Genomic DNA, 16,351 nt, shown 5'->3' with positions numbered 1-16,351 from the left:
TAACCTAAACCCCTTAAAGTCCTTTTAAGGGGTTAGAGAACATGAGGACCAGCCAAAATGTCCTCACTTACACAAAATGTACATTTTTTTGGTCCTCACAAAGATACCCATACAAGAACACACACACACACACACACACGGTGCTGAGGTCAGAGGTGCTGCTTGAATAGTATGCAGAGTAAGGTTAGAAGGTGGAGTCCAGTCCAGTGACAGGTGAAAATGCTTTCATGTGTTTGTTTCCTACAGGCCTGAGGGAAAGTGAACTTCAGCCTCACAGAGACGGTTGGAGGCTGCCCAGAGCCTCCACACCCATCAAACTGTCACTGTTTAAACTCATTATCCGTCTAATTTTCCCAACTCTTAATTCATTTTTCACTTAGTTTGTTTGTTCTTCAACAGTGGCGTAGCTTAAGATGAACATGTGGACACATAACAGGCTTGACAAGTGCACACGTTATCATCAGTAAAAGGTGCTTCGCGCTGAAGAGCAGGGTCTGCAACCTTTAGTATAAAAAGAGACATTTTTTTGTCACCTCTCCAATCAAATGAAATGAAAAATTAAAATTAAGAAAAAAAATGACAGTTAGTTGCATTTAAAAATGTCATTGCTGCTTATAGCCAACCTTTTATAAAGTGAAGACAAAATAAAACACAGAATTACATCAACGTCTCAACGTAAGTCCTGTTGTTAAAAATACTAAAAGGAATGACATAGTTTTTCGAGGTTTATTAATATATAATATATTTGATGTAGACATTGGATGTGACGTACATAATATTAAAACAATTTTATTTTTTTTGCCTTGATTTTGTGAAAGGGAGCTACTGCAGAGGGGCTAAAGGGCCACATGTGGCTGTAGAGCCGCATGTTGCAGACCCCTGGCCTAACACATAAAGAGATGCCTTGCTTCTTTGTTTGCTGTTATCATGTTTAGAGTGCGTGTGAAGTAGCTGAACATGGATTAAAAAAAACTACTTTAGTCTGAGTCGTGGTGATGGTATATCTAGGTCGTAAAATAGATAAACATTTGACAAAGGGAATTAAAACACGCATAAGGACACGTCTAAAAGAAAGTCCTCTTTCATAGTTAAGGTTGTCATTTGTCCTCAGTGTTACTGAAGACTAGTTCATTTCCCTTTCGTCATCTACTGATCCTTTCAGTTTGCTGGTGAGTGTGAGCGATGCAGCAGAAAATGGGCTTGGACAAAGCTGGTTAACCTGCAGGGAGAGGGAGAAGGGCCGGGGGGCTGCTGGTGCCGGGGTCGTGGGATCAGAGCAGGTCATGGAGGTGTGGGAGTGTCTGCTCAGCCCTCTGACCTTTGTCACTGAGGCTTCCTATAATCCAGTCCTCAAAGACCATATGGACATAATGGAGAGCGTATGAATAGAGTTAAATGGTGACCATTAGGCAGATCTGTGTCGCTATTCTTCTTGTTTGTTTAGTCCCGGTCACTCTCACGTCTTCAGTGTAATCAGGCGTGTGATAGAGGGATGGCTGGAGATGCCTGGAGAGGTCTGGAGTGAGCACCACGGGACAACAGTTTATTGGAGATGGATATCCACCTAAACATAATGAATGACGCAGCGTAAGACGACAGAAAGGGGGCAAGAGGGGACGGTAATTGGATGTCCGCTTGAGAGTGCTGGAGTCCTGCCCACAGTTCACAAGTGGTTTACACAGGAGGAGGCCCAGTCCAAGCACAAGCACTTTGTGGAAAAAAAAAAACGTCTTACACTGGTCAGTGCGGTGTGGAAGCAGCACTCTGTGAGAGAATAAACATCCACATCAACGCAATTTAAGGGGTTTCTGGAAATGCCACTCAATGTCACTTAAGTGCAAAAATGTAATCACTTGTATCGGTGGACAAAGGTTTAATCACAGCGTTGTGTCTCCAGTATCTACGTAACAAAGGTTTAATATATGTATATTTTCTGTTCTCTGTCTATAAAAAAGATTTAAACCACAGTTAGACATTTTTTTTAACTCTCACTCTGTTCAGTCCTATACTTATATGATCATATTTATTACAGTCGTATAATACAATATGGTATACATCATTTAAATGTTTCTAATGAAGACGTCTTTATAATAGTCCAAGTCTATCATTATCTTGATTATTCAGAAATGGTTAACTAAGTTTTTTTTATATGAATACTATGCATTTAATTAGAACATTATGGGGTCGATATGTTGTAAAAAAAGAAATTCTAGGTTTGCCTAGTTATAAACTCAGTGTTCTAGTTCCAACTGGTCTTTCTATCTCTGTGAGGACCCTCATAGACATAATGCATTCCCTCACTCCTTACCCTAACCTTAACCATCACAACTAAGTGCCTTACCCTCACTATAAACCGTTTTGGTCCCCACTGTGATGGAAAAACATGTTAACACACACACACATATAGTGTCTGGTTTCCATGACTTCGGAGGACATTACATTAATTGTGGAGACTTTAACCATAATTGCTGCTGGCCTCATCCAAACCCTAACAACCATTGAACATGTCTCAATTTACAATGCAATTATTCATTTCAAGGGGAACAGATTTAGTTCCCCACAGCATGAGAAATACCTGAAACGCACATGCACAGCACGTGTCCAGCTGGAGAAGGGAAAACACTAGAGAAGTTTTTTCTTTATCCATCGACCAAAAATCGAATTTATTTTTAAATAAATCATTTATTAAAATTAACAAAGCCTTTATAAGTATGAAATATTATTGGTTAATAACACACGTCGCCTCATTTGTCGGAAAAAAGGAAAGGTTTCTCTGTAAAGGCACAAAAATTAACATGGCAACTTAGATAAAAGCAGGATCAGTGCCAATAATAATGTTATTCCCTATATTCATTCATTCATTTGTTCATTTATTTATTTTATATCACTCTAACATATAAAATACAATGTCTGACTGGTTATCAGGGTTCCCACGAGAGCGTGTGTACAGATAGGTCAGATGTAGACTGACATCATCGTGAATACAGACGAGAAATCAGCACGAACGACTGTTTTTGTGCTTTAAAGAAAGACAAACCTGACCGTTTTAGTCGTGTTTTACTCGTTGACTCATTCTAAAAAAGATGAGTTCTCAGAATCAGAATCCTATGATGTAAAGTGAGACAACTATTGCGACACTTAGCGTCTGTTCATTTCTTTAAAACTGGTTCAAGCAGTATCATTCTTTATATGAGTAAATGAGCTCCACGGTGACATCTCGTCTGTGGTCTGGGTCTAAGTACTCTCTGAGCAGGTGCTGTGATCACTGGGGACATTTAGGTGGACTACACTGCCACCTAGCGCCGCTGCAGAGTGTGACACACAGAATGTACCTGTTTTCATGAGTAAAAAGCACAGGTGATAGTGATTACATGATTAATGACTGCTCTGTCCAGTGGAGACAGCGTGCGTCCTCATGGTGGAACAAGGTAAATTGAACTTCTGATGCTTCTCTTACTAAATAGTCAGTATAAATGAAGAAAAGCAGACATATTTGTTGTTAGTTATAGGCGTTTTGTTTAGGTATGTGCTGCTCACACAGGACATGCACACATTTTTCTCGTGTCCAAACAAGTTGGCCTTTTTTTGTGAGGGATTTTGATAGAAAGGACATACTGGGCGGGGCTATTAGGGCTTAAATGAAGAAAAGAAAAGTCTGAAAACTAAAAGACAAAAGAAGACAAAAGCATGTTTCTGCTTCTGTTTACTTTCTTGTTGTTGTTTTTTTGCAGTGGTGTAGTCCACAGAGACATGGTGACTCTTTGACCTGATCCATCTGCACTGTTGTCCAGTTTAATAATGACTGTTGTTATGTTTATTTCTTTGTTGTGTCTCTGTGCTCACTGAAGATGATGATGGATAACCGTGAGTTCAAAGACGCTGCTGGCACCGTGTCATTAGCCGGACTCCAGCGCCCCTCGGCCCCCGGCGCTCCGCATACCTTTGCGGTGTGTGTATAACAGAGCGAGTGTGTCTGGATGTGGCGCAGTCAGTGGTGGGTGTGCGCGCGTTATAACTGCACATAAGCCCGACCTTCTCCCAACTTTGTGCATTTGGGTTTTTGCTGCACCTTCTCTCAGCATGGCGACGGACAATGTGCCACCACCTTTGGGCTCCATCGAGAACCCGGTCAAGTTCAAGGACCAGGACTTCAGGACTCTCCTGGAGGAGTGTCTGAAGTCCGGGGAGCTGTTTTCTGATCCAACCTTCCCGGCTGAACAGAAGTCCATCGGTTTGCCCGAACAAGACCCGAAAGATCCCGAGAAGGACATGAAGTGGCAGCGACCCAAGGTGCGTCCTTCTGTCACATGAGGGTAATGCTCAGTGTCAGTGGTTTTTACATAAATATTACACACACTAAAACCAAGTATCTGCTTTTATCCGTGAATATATTTGTTATTTAATCCCTTATTGCTTCAGTTGAACTGTGCCTATGTGTTCAGTTTCAAATGCATCTATTAGGGATGCACGATGTGATTGGTATAGGCAGATATTGGCTTTAAAGAGTTTTATTATCACATATCATGACTAATGACAAAAATAGAAGTTTGGAAAGGTGGCTACCTCCTTGAATTCTATGCTAGCGCCCCCTTCAGCTATTAAATTTTTTTGATGCTTATTTATTTTGCACAATTTATTCTGCTGTGACATATGTATGAAAATATGATGTTAATTTCACTACAGAAGAGAATAAATGGCCCCTGCAGTTGGGCAAAAGGAAAGGCTTATACAGTATATCGGTATGAGTTATTGGCCCAAGAACTGTACCGATATATCGGCAATATCATGCATCTCTATCAGGCTATTTTACAAGCAGAGAGAGAGAGACAAAATAAAAACATTTTTATTCTTGTGTCTGAACATAACTAAACAAAAACTATAATGAGATCATGTCAAATGTGGTTGTCATTTGTTTCTGTAATGTGTTTGCACTTAAGTACAATACGAGACCTTTGCATTACATTCATTCTCAGTTGCATCATTTATTCTTCAGCCTGTACAGCTGTTTCAAAATATTGTGGCATTTGTGTGTATATTTATTTACATTCACATACAGAGCTTAACACATGTATTAGACCACCATCCAAAGCCACAGCTGCCTTACATTAACAACATTGGTAATTATCAGAATCATTTTCCATGTTTCTGTAATGGTTAATACACCAGTATGTAGAATCATTTAAGGATTAAGACGTCAGATTATAGTAATTTTCTTGCATTCCTGAACAGACTTGTTCTGTTATCAATGTTATGTTTGATTCATTTCTGACTTCTCTGAGAAACCCAGTGAAATTTGGGTATAAAAAAAAGATGAATTAGTTTATTTGCCAAATAATTAACAATAACATGTTCACTTTTCAACAGGTTTTCGAAAGTGCTCTCAAAACATTTATGTTCCTCGTTTTTTTGGGCGTGTGTGTGTGTGTGTGTGTGTGTGTGTACACATACATACATACATATTCACATGACAGATTTTAATGTGGCAGGGTTGTATAATCATTTTTGGGAACACAAAGTCTTTTTTAAAGTTTGAGAGAGTTGCCCTCGTGTTACATGTTCAGTCACTTTGGAAATAGCTGCTTTTGTCTCCTTCACTTTTGCTGCAGGACATTTTCAGTCAGCAGGTTTGTAGTGAGTTGAAAGAGCAAGCTAAAGGAATATATAATAAAGAAAATAAAAAGTAAAATCAGTCAATACAATACGTAGTAAACATTATTGCAAGACTATCAGCTTTTTTTTCAAAGTTAAATATTATGTTAGTCGTACCAACAGTGAAAAATGCTGAGTTTACGTCACTGTAAATTATTATTGAGAATGATCAAAATCATTGCAAATTAAGTTTAACTTTAGTGAACTTTGTGGTGCAGCAGGGGTTCCCATGAAAACACATGCATCCAAAACATTTTCTTGTCACATAAATCTAGATTTCCATTAATTCTCCTATTGAAAACAAGCCTACAGCACAGTTACTGGACACTCCTGTATCAGTTCCTTATCTAATATCACTCCTTCATCATCGCGTGCTCATATTGTCCTCAATCATCCTCCATTTCTGTAGGAAATCAGCGACAATGCCGTGTTTGTGGAGGGCACAACTGGGACCACTGACATCTGCCAGGGCCAACTGGGTGAGTCCATCAGAAAAGTTGACCTCAACAGGAAAATCGTCTCTGCCCAAAGAATGTTTTTGTCTGAAACTGGCATTGCACAACACACTGGGGGAAAAAGAAAATAACACATAACTAAATGCTTAAACATTGACGTAAGTCAGTACATTCCCACTATTTTATTGTAATAAAATACAGAATATGATGCGACTAAACTTCACACTCTTTGGGAAACAAAGGTTTTCACAAACCCCAAATCTGCAGGAGGCGGTTACCAAGTCCAGCTTTGTTTAATACACAGTTGTGTTACAATGTGTGCTGTCTGTTTTCTATTTGGTTTAAAGAAAACATAAAATGTCTCCTGCTGGAATAATGATGGGCCATGTCACCAGTTCCATGATCAATACCTCCGTCTTTAACCCTCTTCTTTCTTCTTCTTTCATTACAGAGTTTTATGTTTTCCTTCAAGCTGTGGGATGTTTTTTCCATGAGTTACACAAGTTACAGCAACGTCTCCAGATGTTTAATCACACACACACACACACACACACACACACACACACACACACACACACACACACACACACACACACACACACACAAACACAGGACCTTTAGTAGTCCTCATGGAGACCAAAACCTGGTCCTAATGAGGCAGAAGCTCATTTCTGAGGAACTGGTTAAGTTTATGGTCAACATTTGAATTGTGGTTAGGTTACGATTAGGGTTATTAAAGTGAGGGATAAAGCTTTTATAAGGCTGTGCAATTGAATGGAGATCAGTGCAGAGTCCAAAGAAGAATAGCTGAACAAATCTGTGTGTGTGTGCGTGCGCACAGGCATGCCTGTGTGTTGTGAGGTCAATGAATGTCCTCATTATGCTAAGCAAACGTGTTTGTGTGTGTGTGCACTTGTACATATATCTTTATGAGGACCAAAAAACATGCAGACCTCACATTCTGTCTCATCCTGAAAGGGCTGTTTATTGGTTAACACCTCGTTTTAGAAATAGATAAGATAACGTTTGATGTTTAGGTTATGCTAATGGAATGTGAGGGGATGTCTTATCTCCCTGGGTGTCTTCACCAATAATTGTTTGTACAAGTTTATCTGTGTATGTTTGTGAACTCTATCTCCTTCTGTTCATCAGGAAACTGTTGGCTGCTGGCGGCTTTGTCCTGTCTCACCATGCACCCCAAGCTCTTTGCGAAGGTGGTGCCACCTGGACAAAACATGTCCAAGCCTTATGCTGGGATCTACCATTTCAGAGTAAGTGCATATGTTGACGAGATCATGACAGATAATCTCTACCTTGTGCTTTTTTTTCTCTTCTTTTTTTTTGTCATGAGAAACATTGCTTTTTAAACCCTTCACATCTCAGTCTTTATACGCCTTATTCCACACTGATGTCATTTTTAATCGGATAATAACACATCATTTACACAGGGTAGGGTTCTGCAACCTGTAGTATGAAAAGAGACATTTTTGTCCTCTGTTCTCTCAAATAAATGTAATCGGGGGCCGCAAAACCTATGTATATACCTGTATAATGAAGATAAAAATGTATAAAGTTTAAGGTAAACCATATACAGTATATGAAAGAACTTTGTAGTTTGTTGCATTTATGATTTCAGGACTATAAAAAGAGTGGAGAAAAAGAGAAATATAGTCCTTCCATTGTTTGTGGAATTTGAAAGAAATAAAGCAACATTTGTATGTTATGTAGTTCATGCTTGAGACAAACCGTGTGGCATAGGTATGTGGATTCACAGATGGACAGGTCTTCATCATGTACACATTACTTCACTGAAGTGTTGGGCTTCCCATATTTCCAACACAAGGTTTTTAAATATAGCGTTTAACGTAGACACTAGATGTGTCTTGAGGAGCCACGGAAGAGCCACATGTGGCTCTCGAGCCGCAGGTTGCAGACCCCTGACCTTGTTATCATTTAGGGAGAAGGAGCCGAGCCTTGCCCCGAATTCACGCTGCGTTACAAAACAGCACAATAGTCAATAGTAGAAGGGTTAGGCAATCATTCGACCTTCACCAAGGCCAAACACTGGGTGAACAAACACTCACTGGCCTCTTTATTAGATACAGATGACGCCTAATCAAGTTGCAGGAGTGGCTCATGGTGTGATCTTCTGCTGCTGTAGCCTGTGCATGCAGCGAGCTATGGTCTTTTGCTTCTGAAGTTACAGTTTCAGTCAATGGATTTAAATTAGGCTATTCTCTTCTGACTGAACATCCCAATGGATCAGCAGTTTCTCAAATATTCACTTTTTTTTTCACGTTTTATATAGTTGGTGAAAAAGCAAATTTCATCATATTGCCTCTATATTGCACATTCATATAGCCTCTGTATATATGTTTTAACCTAGTAATGGGGAAAAAAGCAGCCTAAATACTCTGAGTTCTTATAGACACTGGCCTGAGCTCTTATAGACACTGATATCTTATTTATTATTTGTCCTCGTTTTTAGATGTAGGTTAAATGTCTTCTCATTTATCTGCCGCGCCACAGCTCTGGGACATAGATGAAGGCAGCCTGATCAAACTATAAACTCACCCTGCAGTCATCAGCGGTGATGGTGGTCTCACATGTCTCACATGAGGAGTCGAACCTCATTTTTATCACCTCATTAGAGCTGGTGATTATTATCTGGAGAGTTCATCATGCACCTTCTTCGGTCAATAAAATTTGATTTTATTGGACAAATCAGTTTTGTAAAAAAAACAAGCCGATAAGTCAGGTGATTTCTGCTGGGTTTTTTGCTCTGTGATTACTTTGCCTCAGAGCTGTGGGCTTTTTTTTTTTTTACGACTGTTAGGGGAAATATGACATGACTTAACAAGCAGGTCGGCAGCACTGGAAACTCATTTTACCTTGTCAGGGTGATGGGTGAGCAGTCTGGACATGCAAGTAGTGATTCCTCTGGGAAAACACACACACACAGCTGCAGGTATTATGGACCAGTGCAGGCCTGCTCTTGGCCCTTGTTATACAAACAGGTAGCAGTACAGTACACACCCCTAGTTATGACCAAGTGTCGGAGTGGTTTAAGTCATACATTTCCCAAGACAAGACAACAACACACTACCCCCGTCCTGAAACCACTTTACTGGCTCCCCATCCGTTTCTGCATCGTATTCAAAATCCTTCTTTTCTTGTGATAGATGTCTGCTGGAAGACGACACTTTAATCCACACCTTTGCTCTGTGCCCAAAGTTATGGCCTACTGGATCAACGTCAACGTCAAACTTATTTCTGAAATACTTGGAACCCAGTTGGAACCGAAACCTCTCACTATTATATTAGGAATATCGGATGATATTAAAAAAAAAACTCCCAGTGCTGTTTTGTCATATTGCCTTATTACTGCAATGAAGTTGCCACTAAGATGTGGCTTGTAGACCTTGCAAAAAGAGAATAAGATACACTGTTTTTCTTTATATGCTTTTTTAGCTGTTATCCGTTCCTCCTCAGCCTCCCTACTCCCTCGTCTCCATACCACCTACCCATCTGTCCACTATGGGACTTGTGTCATTCAGCTGTCCTGCCCCTCCCCAACTCTGGAATGCACTCCCACAACATATTCGAACAATAACGTCCCGGCCCACCTTTAAATCTCAACTCAAAACTCACTTATTCCGGCTGACCTACCTGTGTTTTATAGACTTAATTTTGCTGATGTGACCTAGATGGATGGATAGATTAATTACACCCGTCTCTCTTTCTCTCTGTGTCTCTCTCCACTCTCTCTAGTTCTGGCAGTATGGTGAGTGGGTGGAGGTGGTTGTGGATGACAGGCTGCCAGTACGCGAAGGCCGTCTGCTCTTCAGCTACTCTCGCACTCGCAATGAGTTTTGGAGCGCCCTAGTGGAGAAGGCCTACGCCAAGTCAGTTGCCACTTTCAGCATATGTTTCTGGGTTGTAAATGTCTGAGATCACCCACTCTTTTTCCCCGTGTGTTTGTGTGCACACAACCGAAATGACTCTCTCACCTCTCGTGTGCAGGTTGATCGGATCCTACGGAAGCCTGAAAGGCGGCAACATCTCAGAGGGGATGGAGGACTTCACAGGAGGCATCGCGTACTCGGTGGACATCACGTCGCGAACCCCCCGCGTCCTCTGGAGGAGTCTGACGGTGGCTCTGTCCAGAGGCAGCCTGCTCAGCTGCTTCATCCAGGTACACAAACACCACTGTGGGATCACACCGGGCAGGTGGAGGATTGTATCGATCGGCCACACTTTCCGTCTTCCTGTCTTCACAGGTCTACGCCTACCAGGACATCGGTAAAGTGACAGGAGACGGGCTGATAAAGGGCCACGCTTACGCCATCACCGACACAGACAAGGTTGGTATCATCTTGGTCTGACTCACCGGATGTAGGCTGCGGGTATAAGCCTGCCAGTGAGCCCCCCACCATGATGTTTTATAAGAAAGATGACGTATGACAAGCCTGTATTCTACAATTACATCAGTCATCCGTTATTGTGTACACTTCCTGTCTCGTAAATGGACATGGTCACACAAGAAAAAAAGATTTCGTTTTTCTTATTACAACCTTATTCTAATGTAACAATAGAAGAGAATAGTGCCTCTGAGCCTAATGCTCACTTTATTAAATGGTAATGTCTCCTGACATTTCAGGTGACAAATGCGTCAGATGACATTTTGCTGCTGAAGCTGAGGAATCCCTGGGGTTTTGTCGAATACAACGGACCTTGGAGTGACAAGTGAGCACCTGCCTTCATGTTGAGAACACACTGACTCACAGCCTCCACAGATGTTGAGTTTCCTCTGTTTTTTTGATTGCAGGGGAAAAGAGTGGGACAGCATCGAGAAAGCCGAGAAAGAGCGGATTGAGCTGAAAAAGAGAGAAGATGGAGAGTTCTGGTGTGTGGCGGATACTGAAACACACCAAGGTACAAACTTTCACATATAAACTTTTTCATTATGCTTATTAGGATCAATGCTGAGGACTTCTGCCGGCTATTTGACATCGTGGAGCTCTGCAGTTTGAGACCAGACTCTCTGGATGAGACAAAGACACCCGTCTCTCCTTCTGCTCCTGTACCCCAGGCGACCTGGACCATCAGTGAACATGAAGGATTATGGGTAACGGGGAGCTCTGCCGGTGGTAGCCGCAAATACAACAGTACGTTTCTAGCTTTATATTTATGCCTTCGAGCGACACCCGGGTCTGTAGGTGTCATCAAAAACGACTGCTTCCACCCTCAGGGACATTTTGGAAAAATCCTCAGTTCCAGTTGGTTCTTAGAGAGGAGGACCTGAAAGAGGAGGAAGACGATGATGACGAGGGTGAGAATGATGAAGATGGCGAGGTGGAGACGGCTGCGATGACAGAGAAACAGAAGAAGAGAGCCAAACAGTGCACCGTGCTGGTGGAGCTGCTGCAGAAAGATTGCAGGCAAAGTAATAAAGTCAACTTTCGCTACATCGCATTCCACATCTACAAGGTGAGGAACTGACTATTTACCTTTCACTTTTTTGGATCTCAGCAGCACCGACAGCATTGGATAAACTAAAATGTTTCTGTGTTTCTTCTGTTTTGTAGGTTCCGGCTGAAGTGAGTAATATTTTATTTCCATCCTGAAAATTAGAATAAATTATCTCAAAAGATCTTTTTGTGGCCCCTGATTTATATTAGTATTTTTGCTGTATGAATGGAATATGGTATAATGAACAATGGATTAAATACTTTTTGATGAATAACAGAAATAAATCGGAGTTTGCATGTTCTTACATGTACGTGTGCGAGTTTTCTCCAGAATTTAATCTTAATTCTGACTTCAATCTCAGAATTCTGACTATTACCTCAGAATTCAGATTTTTAAGAATTTCAATTCTGACTTTAATCCCAGAATTCATGCTGTTTTTTTTACTTTCTTTCAAAATATATTTTTACCCTAATACCATAAATAAGGTGCGTGTGCTAATTTCTTCTAATTTCTTCAATTAGAAAAAGTGTCTTATTGTCGTAAAAAACGACCCGTTGGTCTGGACCATGTGCCCCAGAGAGTTTTCTTCCATTGTATTTCCACTTGTTGACAACAGTATTTTATTGGTTACAAGATTCATATACTGAAATAATAAAATAAATCATGAGCACTATTATTTGTTTTTGACCTGTTTTTCTTTGTACAGCTCCAGGATGTTTGTCTCACTCGCAACTTCTTCATGAAAAATCGCCCCGTGGGTCGTTCTGGGAAATATAAAGCTCAGAGGTGCAGATGAATCCCATAATTAAAAGTGACATGATAGTTATAATACTCACAAGTTCTTAATATCTTATTATGTGGTTGCAGAAGAAATGTGGCGCTGTCACATGTTGTGTTAGAGACTGTTTTGAATTAATATGTATAATATCACTGTACCTATTGTTTATGTTGCATATTTAAAGACATGTTGCTAGTTTATTTGGTGAGAGAATATATTTCATGTAATATATCAAATATAATTGAATTTAAATGTATTCTCCAAGAAGAGATGATTGCACATCTTCTAGTGAAGGTAGCTGCATTTCACACATGAATTGCATTGTACTGTAGTTACAGTATACTGTGTATAAATAAATACAGAATATAAAATAGTGTATGGACCTAAGTAGGTTTAGAGTTTATGATTAAACACTGTTCAGATGTTGGAGGTTAATGAATATAGGTTATGAATTGTTTTTTTTTTTTCTCACAGAGGTGTTTGGAGGAAACTGCATCTGGACCCGGGTAACTTCATCATTGTGGCATCGACCTATCGACCCAACCAGCCAGGCGAATTCTTCATCCGCATTTTCTCCAAGACTGGAAACACCCTCGGGTGAGAGACAGGAAATTTTGCCTCTTGACGGCAGGACCTAAATTGCTGTATTATAGTATAATTGCTAATATGTTAACCTAAATGATCTGACCTTATTTTCCTCTTTTTCTTTTAAATTAAATTTTACATCACTTAGTGATGTAAAATGGTGAGACTATAGATTAAAACAAGGTTGTCAGGGAAACGCAGTGGCCTTAACATACCTGAAAGGATGTCAGTCTTTTTCATTTGCGTAGTGAACTTCGACTAGAGAACACAAAACACACTGTCTGGCAGATCTGCTGTAGAAACATGGTGCTGTAAGATGGCGGCCTTCTGAAAGCAAGACCCTTGCCTCAAGTACATACTAAAGGCTTTGTCTCACAGTCCTCTCACAGTCCAAAAAAGGGGGGATTAGGTCAATTTGACAATTGTCGTGAGAGTGGATGGTTGTTTGTCTCTATTATATGTGGCCCTGTGATGGACCCTCATGTGGAGGATAAAGCGGTAGAAGATGGATGGATGTACACTTATTCAAGTATGCAATTTCTACCAGTAAAACCCCTGGATTGTTACACACTGGACCTTGAATGCAGCAGTATCAGCAGTATTAGTGTGTCAGGTTTAAAACTGTAAGAGCATCATTAACATTGTGATCTTTGTCCTGCAGGACTCAGGACTTTACGTGCTCCTCTGGCTACCTCCCGGTGAGCTTAATTTGGTCTAAACATTAAAATGCCTGCAAATAATAAATAAAACGGTATGTTACATTTTAAGTATGTTTATATTTGTTGCCATGTTTGTGCTGAACAGGTCATGGCAACCCCTGTCTCCCCAGAGGACCAAAGGAGAGTTCAGAGGACTTTTGAAGAAGATGCTGGCCCTGTAAGAAATCCTCATCCGTCCCATCCTACTACACTGCTATAGTTAATAAAAAGGATGAAAAACCAAAGTGATTTCTTCTGTCTTCTCCTCAGGATGACAAGCTGAACGCCAAGGAGCTGATGAAGCTGCTGAACTCGGGTAAGAATGACCTCAATATCATGTTTGTTATTATCTGTGACCATGGCCAGCCTTTCATGCACCATGTGCAAGTGTGACTCTGTAGTACTTGTAATGGCCACTAGATGGGATCAAAGTAGTGATATGTTGGCTTGAGAGTCTGACCATAACCTCAACCTAAGTCTGATGCTGTATATTGAGCTTGGTTAAGAAATGAAAGGGACTATATGTATGTTCTCTTTCTTCACATTAATCTGTGTCTTTCCTCCCTGAACACAGTTCTTGAGAAGGATTACCATCTGCCCCTGGAGACGTGCAGACAGCTTATCTTTGCAGAGAATGTATCCTTCAATTCTCACTATATTCTTAAATGCATTTGTCTCCCTGTAGTTTGGTGCGATATTTTTTTGACATTAACTGATTATGACTCAGTCTTGGTATGATGTTTTTCATGAGCTGACAGCTGCTTTGGAAAGCAAGATTGACTGCTGCTATTTTCACACCTTTGCTGGTTTGTTCGTTCCCCTGTTGTCAGATTGAGTCGTTGAGCTCATCACAGCAGCTCTTCTCCCTCATAAAGGTCTTCTCTCTCTGTCCTATTGAGAGGTCCTTAACTCTGCCCTCTGCCCCAGACTAAAGGACAATCTCGTCTCAGCCACACACAAGCAGAATCTCTGCTGTCCAGTGTGCGCAATCTGCAGGTACAATCTACAATTTACAGCTCTCACTTTGTGTGTGTGTGTTAGTGTGTTAGTGTGACTGTATCACCTATTCTAATGCTGCTTTCCCTTTCAGTCACTTTTCTTTGAGTTTGACGAGGACTCCTCTGGTACAATGAGCCCCTATGAGCTCAGCGCCGCACTGGAAGCTGCTGGTATGGTACACCTGTTATCTAAATGCTGTTTAGATAAGTGATTTAAGTGATTTAAGTGATTAATTAAAATTAGTTCAGGTGAGTAATGACAGTTTATACATACACCTGTAGAGTACAGTTTACCTTTGCAGACACGCCAAAGCCCATCGATTAAGACACACTTGCGCGTGTGTCCCTACACTCATAGACCCTTAACCAATTCAACTAAATGCCTAACCCATATACCCATGCCTTCACCATAACCAAAATTCACATCTTAATCTGTGCTCTAACCAGAGCCTCACAAATGAGGTCCTGCCTCATGAGGACCAGTCTCTGTCCCCCATTAGAACGACTGGTTCCGACATGGTCAGAGTTTATTCCAGAAAAGCACCTGAGGAGGTAAAAAAAAAACATATACTCACAGTTCCACTTTTTACACCATTTTTTCACTTCTGTTTTTCAGGAATGCAATGTGATGGAAAGGTGGTGCAGCTGCTGACGGAGCGCTTTGCGTCTGGAGAGCTTCACATGCCCTTCAACAGCTTTGTGTCATGTTTCACCAGGCTGCGCAAACTTTTTGGTAACACACACAAGCATCCCTTGATGTTTCTATTGATACTGTATAATCATGGTGATGTGTGCATGATACACTTATGGAAGCTCTGGACACTGTAGTCAAGCGTTTCTTTCTCTGTTCCCAGCTCTGTATGATTCTGAGACCAGTGAGGCGGTGAAAGGCAGAGGCATCAATGCTGTAAGAATTCACATATTCTCCACCATGTGTTCATGTAGAGATGGACTTGAAGAAGTGTGTGACTTTTCATTTGTGCTCTCTCATGTCTCTCTACAGTGGCTCCTTCAGTTTCTGACACTGTGAAGATGCTTCATGAAGATGTTCTCCTCACTGACACATTGTCCATTCCAAAATAGAAACAAAATATATTGCTTGTCATTTTAAAGTGTTCTGACATATGTTCTTTTATAAGAAATCTACAGCTATGGCCATAACTGTTTATGCTTTGCTCTGCCATTATAACATTATCTTCATCTTTGTCAAGTTTAGTTTAGTTTGTCATATTCTGGCTATGGCTTTGATATGTATTGAGGGTCCTTGGTGAATTACTAAAAGTGCTAACCAGAAAGAAGCCGAGGCAGAGGTCCAGATGTCTGTGGACCACTTCAAAATGAGGCTTAAACTATTGGAGAGTCAATCAAACACAAGGTAGAGATGCTCCTAAGAGGTATGAGAATAAAAAAATAGCAATGCAAAATGACCACAAAAGACATAATTAACACAGATGACTTCCTGGTCACACATAGTCTTTGTGAATAGAATATGCAGCGCCATCATTTAATTACAAGTTATCTATTGTATGTAATACTATTATCTTAAACTGTTGAGTAACACAATTAACAATCATATACTAACCGGTATTAGGAGTTTAACGGTGTCTTTTCTTCTCTTGTGTTTTTTTTTGTCATTAAATGGTTTTGAAGACCAACCATTGCACTTTGTAAGTTGTACAATATGAAACAAAATAAAATGACACATGAATGAAGTGA

The 16,351-nt window shown here is 40.6% G+C and overlaps 1 protein-coding gene across 2 annotated transcripts; it reads left to right on the top strand.

Moving 5' to 3' along the window:
* Positions 1-3,352: 3,352 nt before the first annotated feature.
* capn12 (calpain 12) lies at positions 3,353-16,351 on the top strand. Of its 2 annotated transcripts, none has more exons than XM_058633768.1 (24): positions 3,353-3,428; positions 3,849-3,994; positions 4,080-4,290; positions 6,059-6,128; positions 7,257-7,375; positions 9,876-10,009; positions 10,128-10,299; positions 10,385-10,468; positions 10,765-10,850; positions 10,933-11,010; positions 11,082-11,272; positions 11,356-11,594; positions 11,693-11,704; positions 12,283-12,362; positions 12,829-12,951; positions 13,601-13,637; positions 13,744-13,815; positions 13,908-13,953; positions 14,212-14,273; positions 14,565-14,633; positions 14,728-14,806; positions 15,252-15,368; positions 15,490-15,542; positions 15,639-16,351. In XM_058633768.1, exons 2-24 carry the CDS (start codon positions 3,978-3,980, stop codon positions 15,663-15,665), a joined length of 2,178 nt encoding a protein of 725 aa, XP_058489751.1. In that variant the 5' UTR covers positions 3,353-3,428; positions 3,849-3,977; the 3' UTR covers positions 15,666-16,351. The 2 variants fall into 2 exon arrangements, with proteins under 2 accessions (XP_058489751.1, XP_058489752.1); XM_058633769.1 differs by having other exon boundaries at positions 3,354-3,428; positions 3,849-3,987.

Source organism: Solea solea, chromosome 7, assembly GCF_958295425.1.
Source record: "Solea solea chromosome 7, fSolSol10.1, whole genome shotgun sequence".
Lineage (NCBI taxonomy): Eukaryota > Metazoa > Chordata > Actinopteri > Pleuronectiformes > Soleidae > Solea > Solea solea.
This window is presented reverse-complemented; position numbering and strand designations above follow the sequence as displayed.

Excerpts from the sequence above, each read along its gene's own strand:
- capn12 (XM_058633768.1), top strand. Across the intron at positions 4,291-6,058 it reads TGAAGTGGCAGCGACCCAAG|GAAATCAGCGACAATGCCGT; the intron begins GTGCGTCCTTCT and ends CCATTTCTGTAG. Across the intron at positions 10,300-10,384 it reads TGCTCAGCTGCTTCATCCAG|GTCTACGCCTACCAGGACAT; the intron begins GTACACAAACAC and ends CTGTCTTCACAG.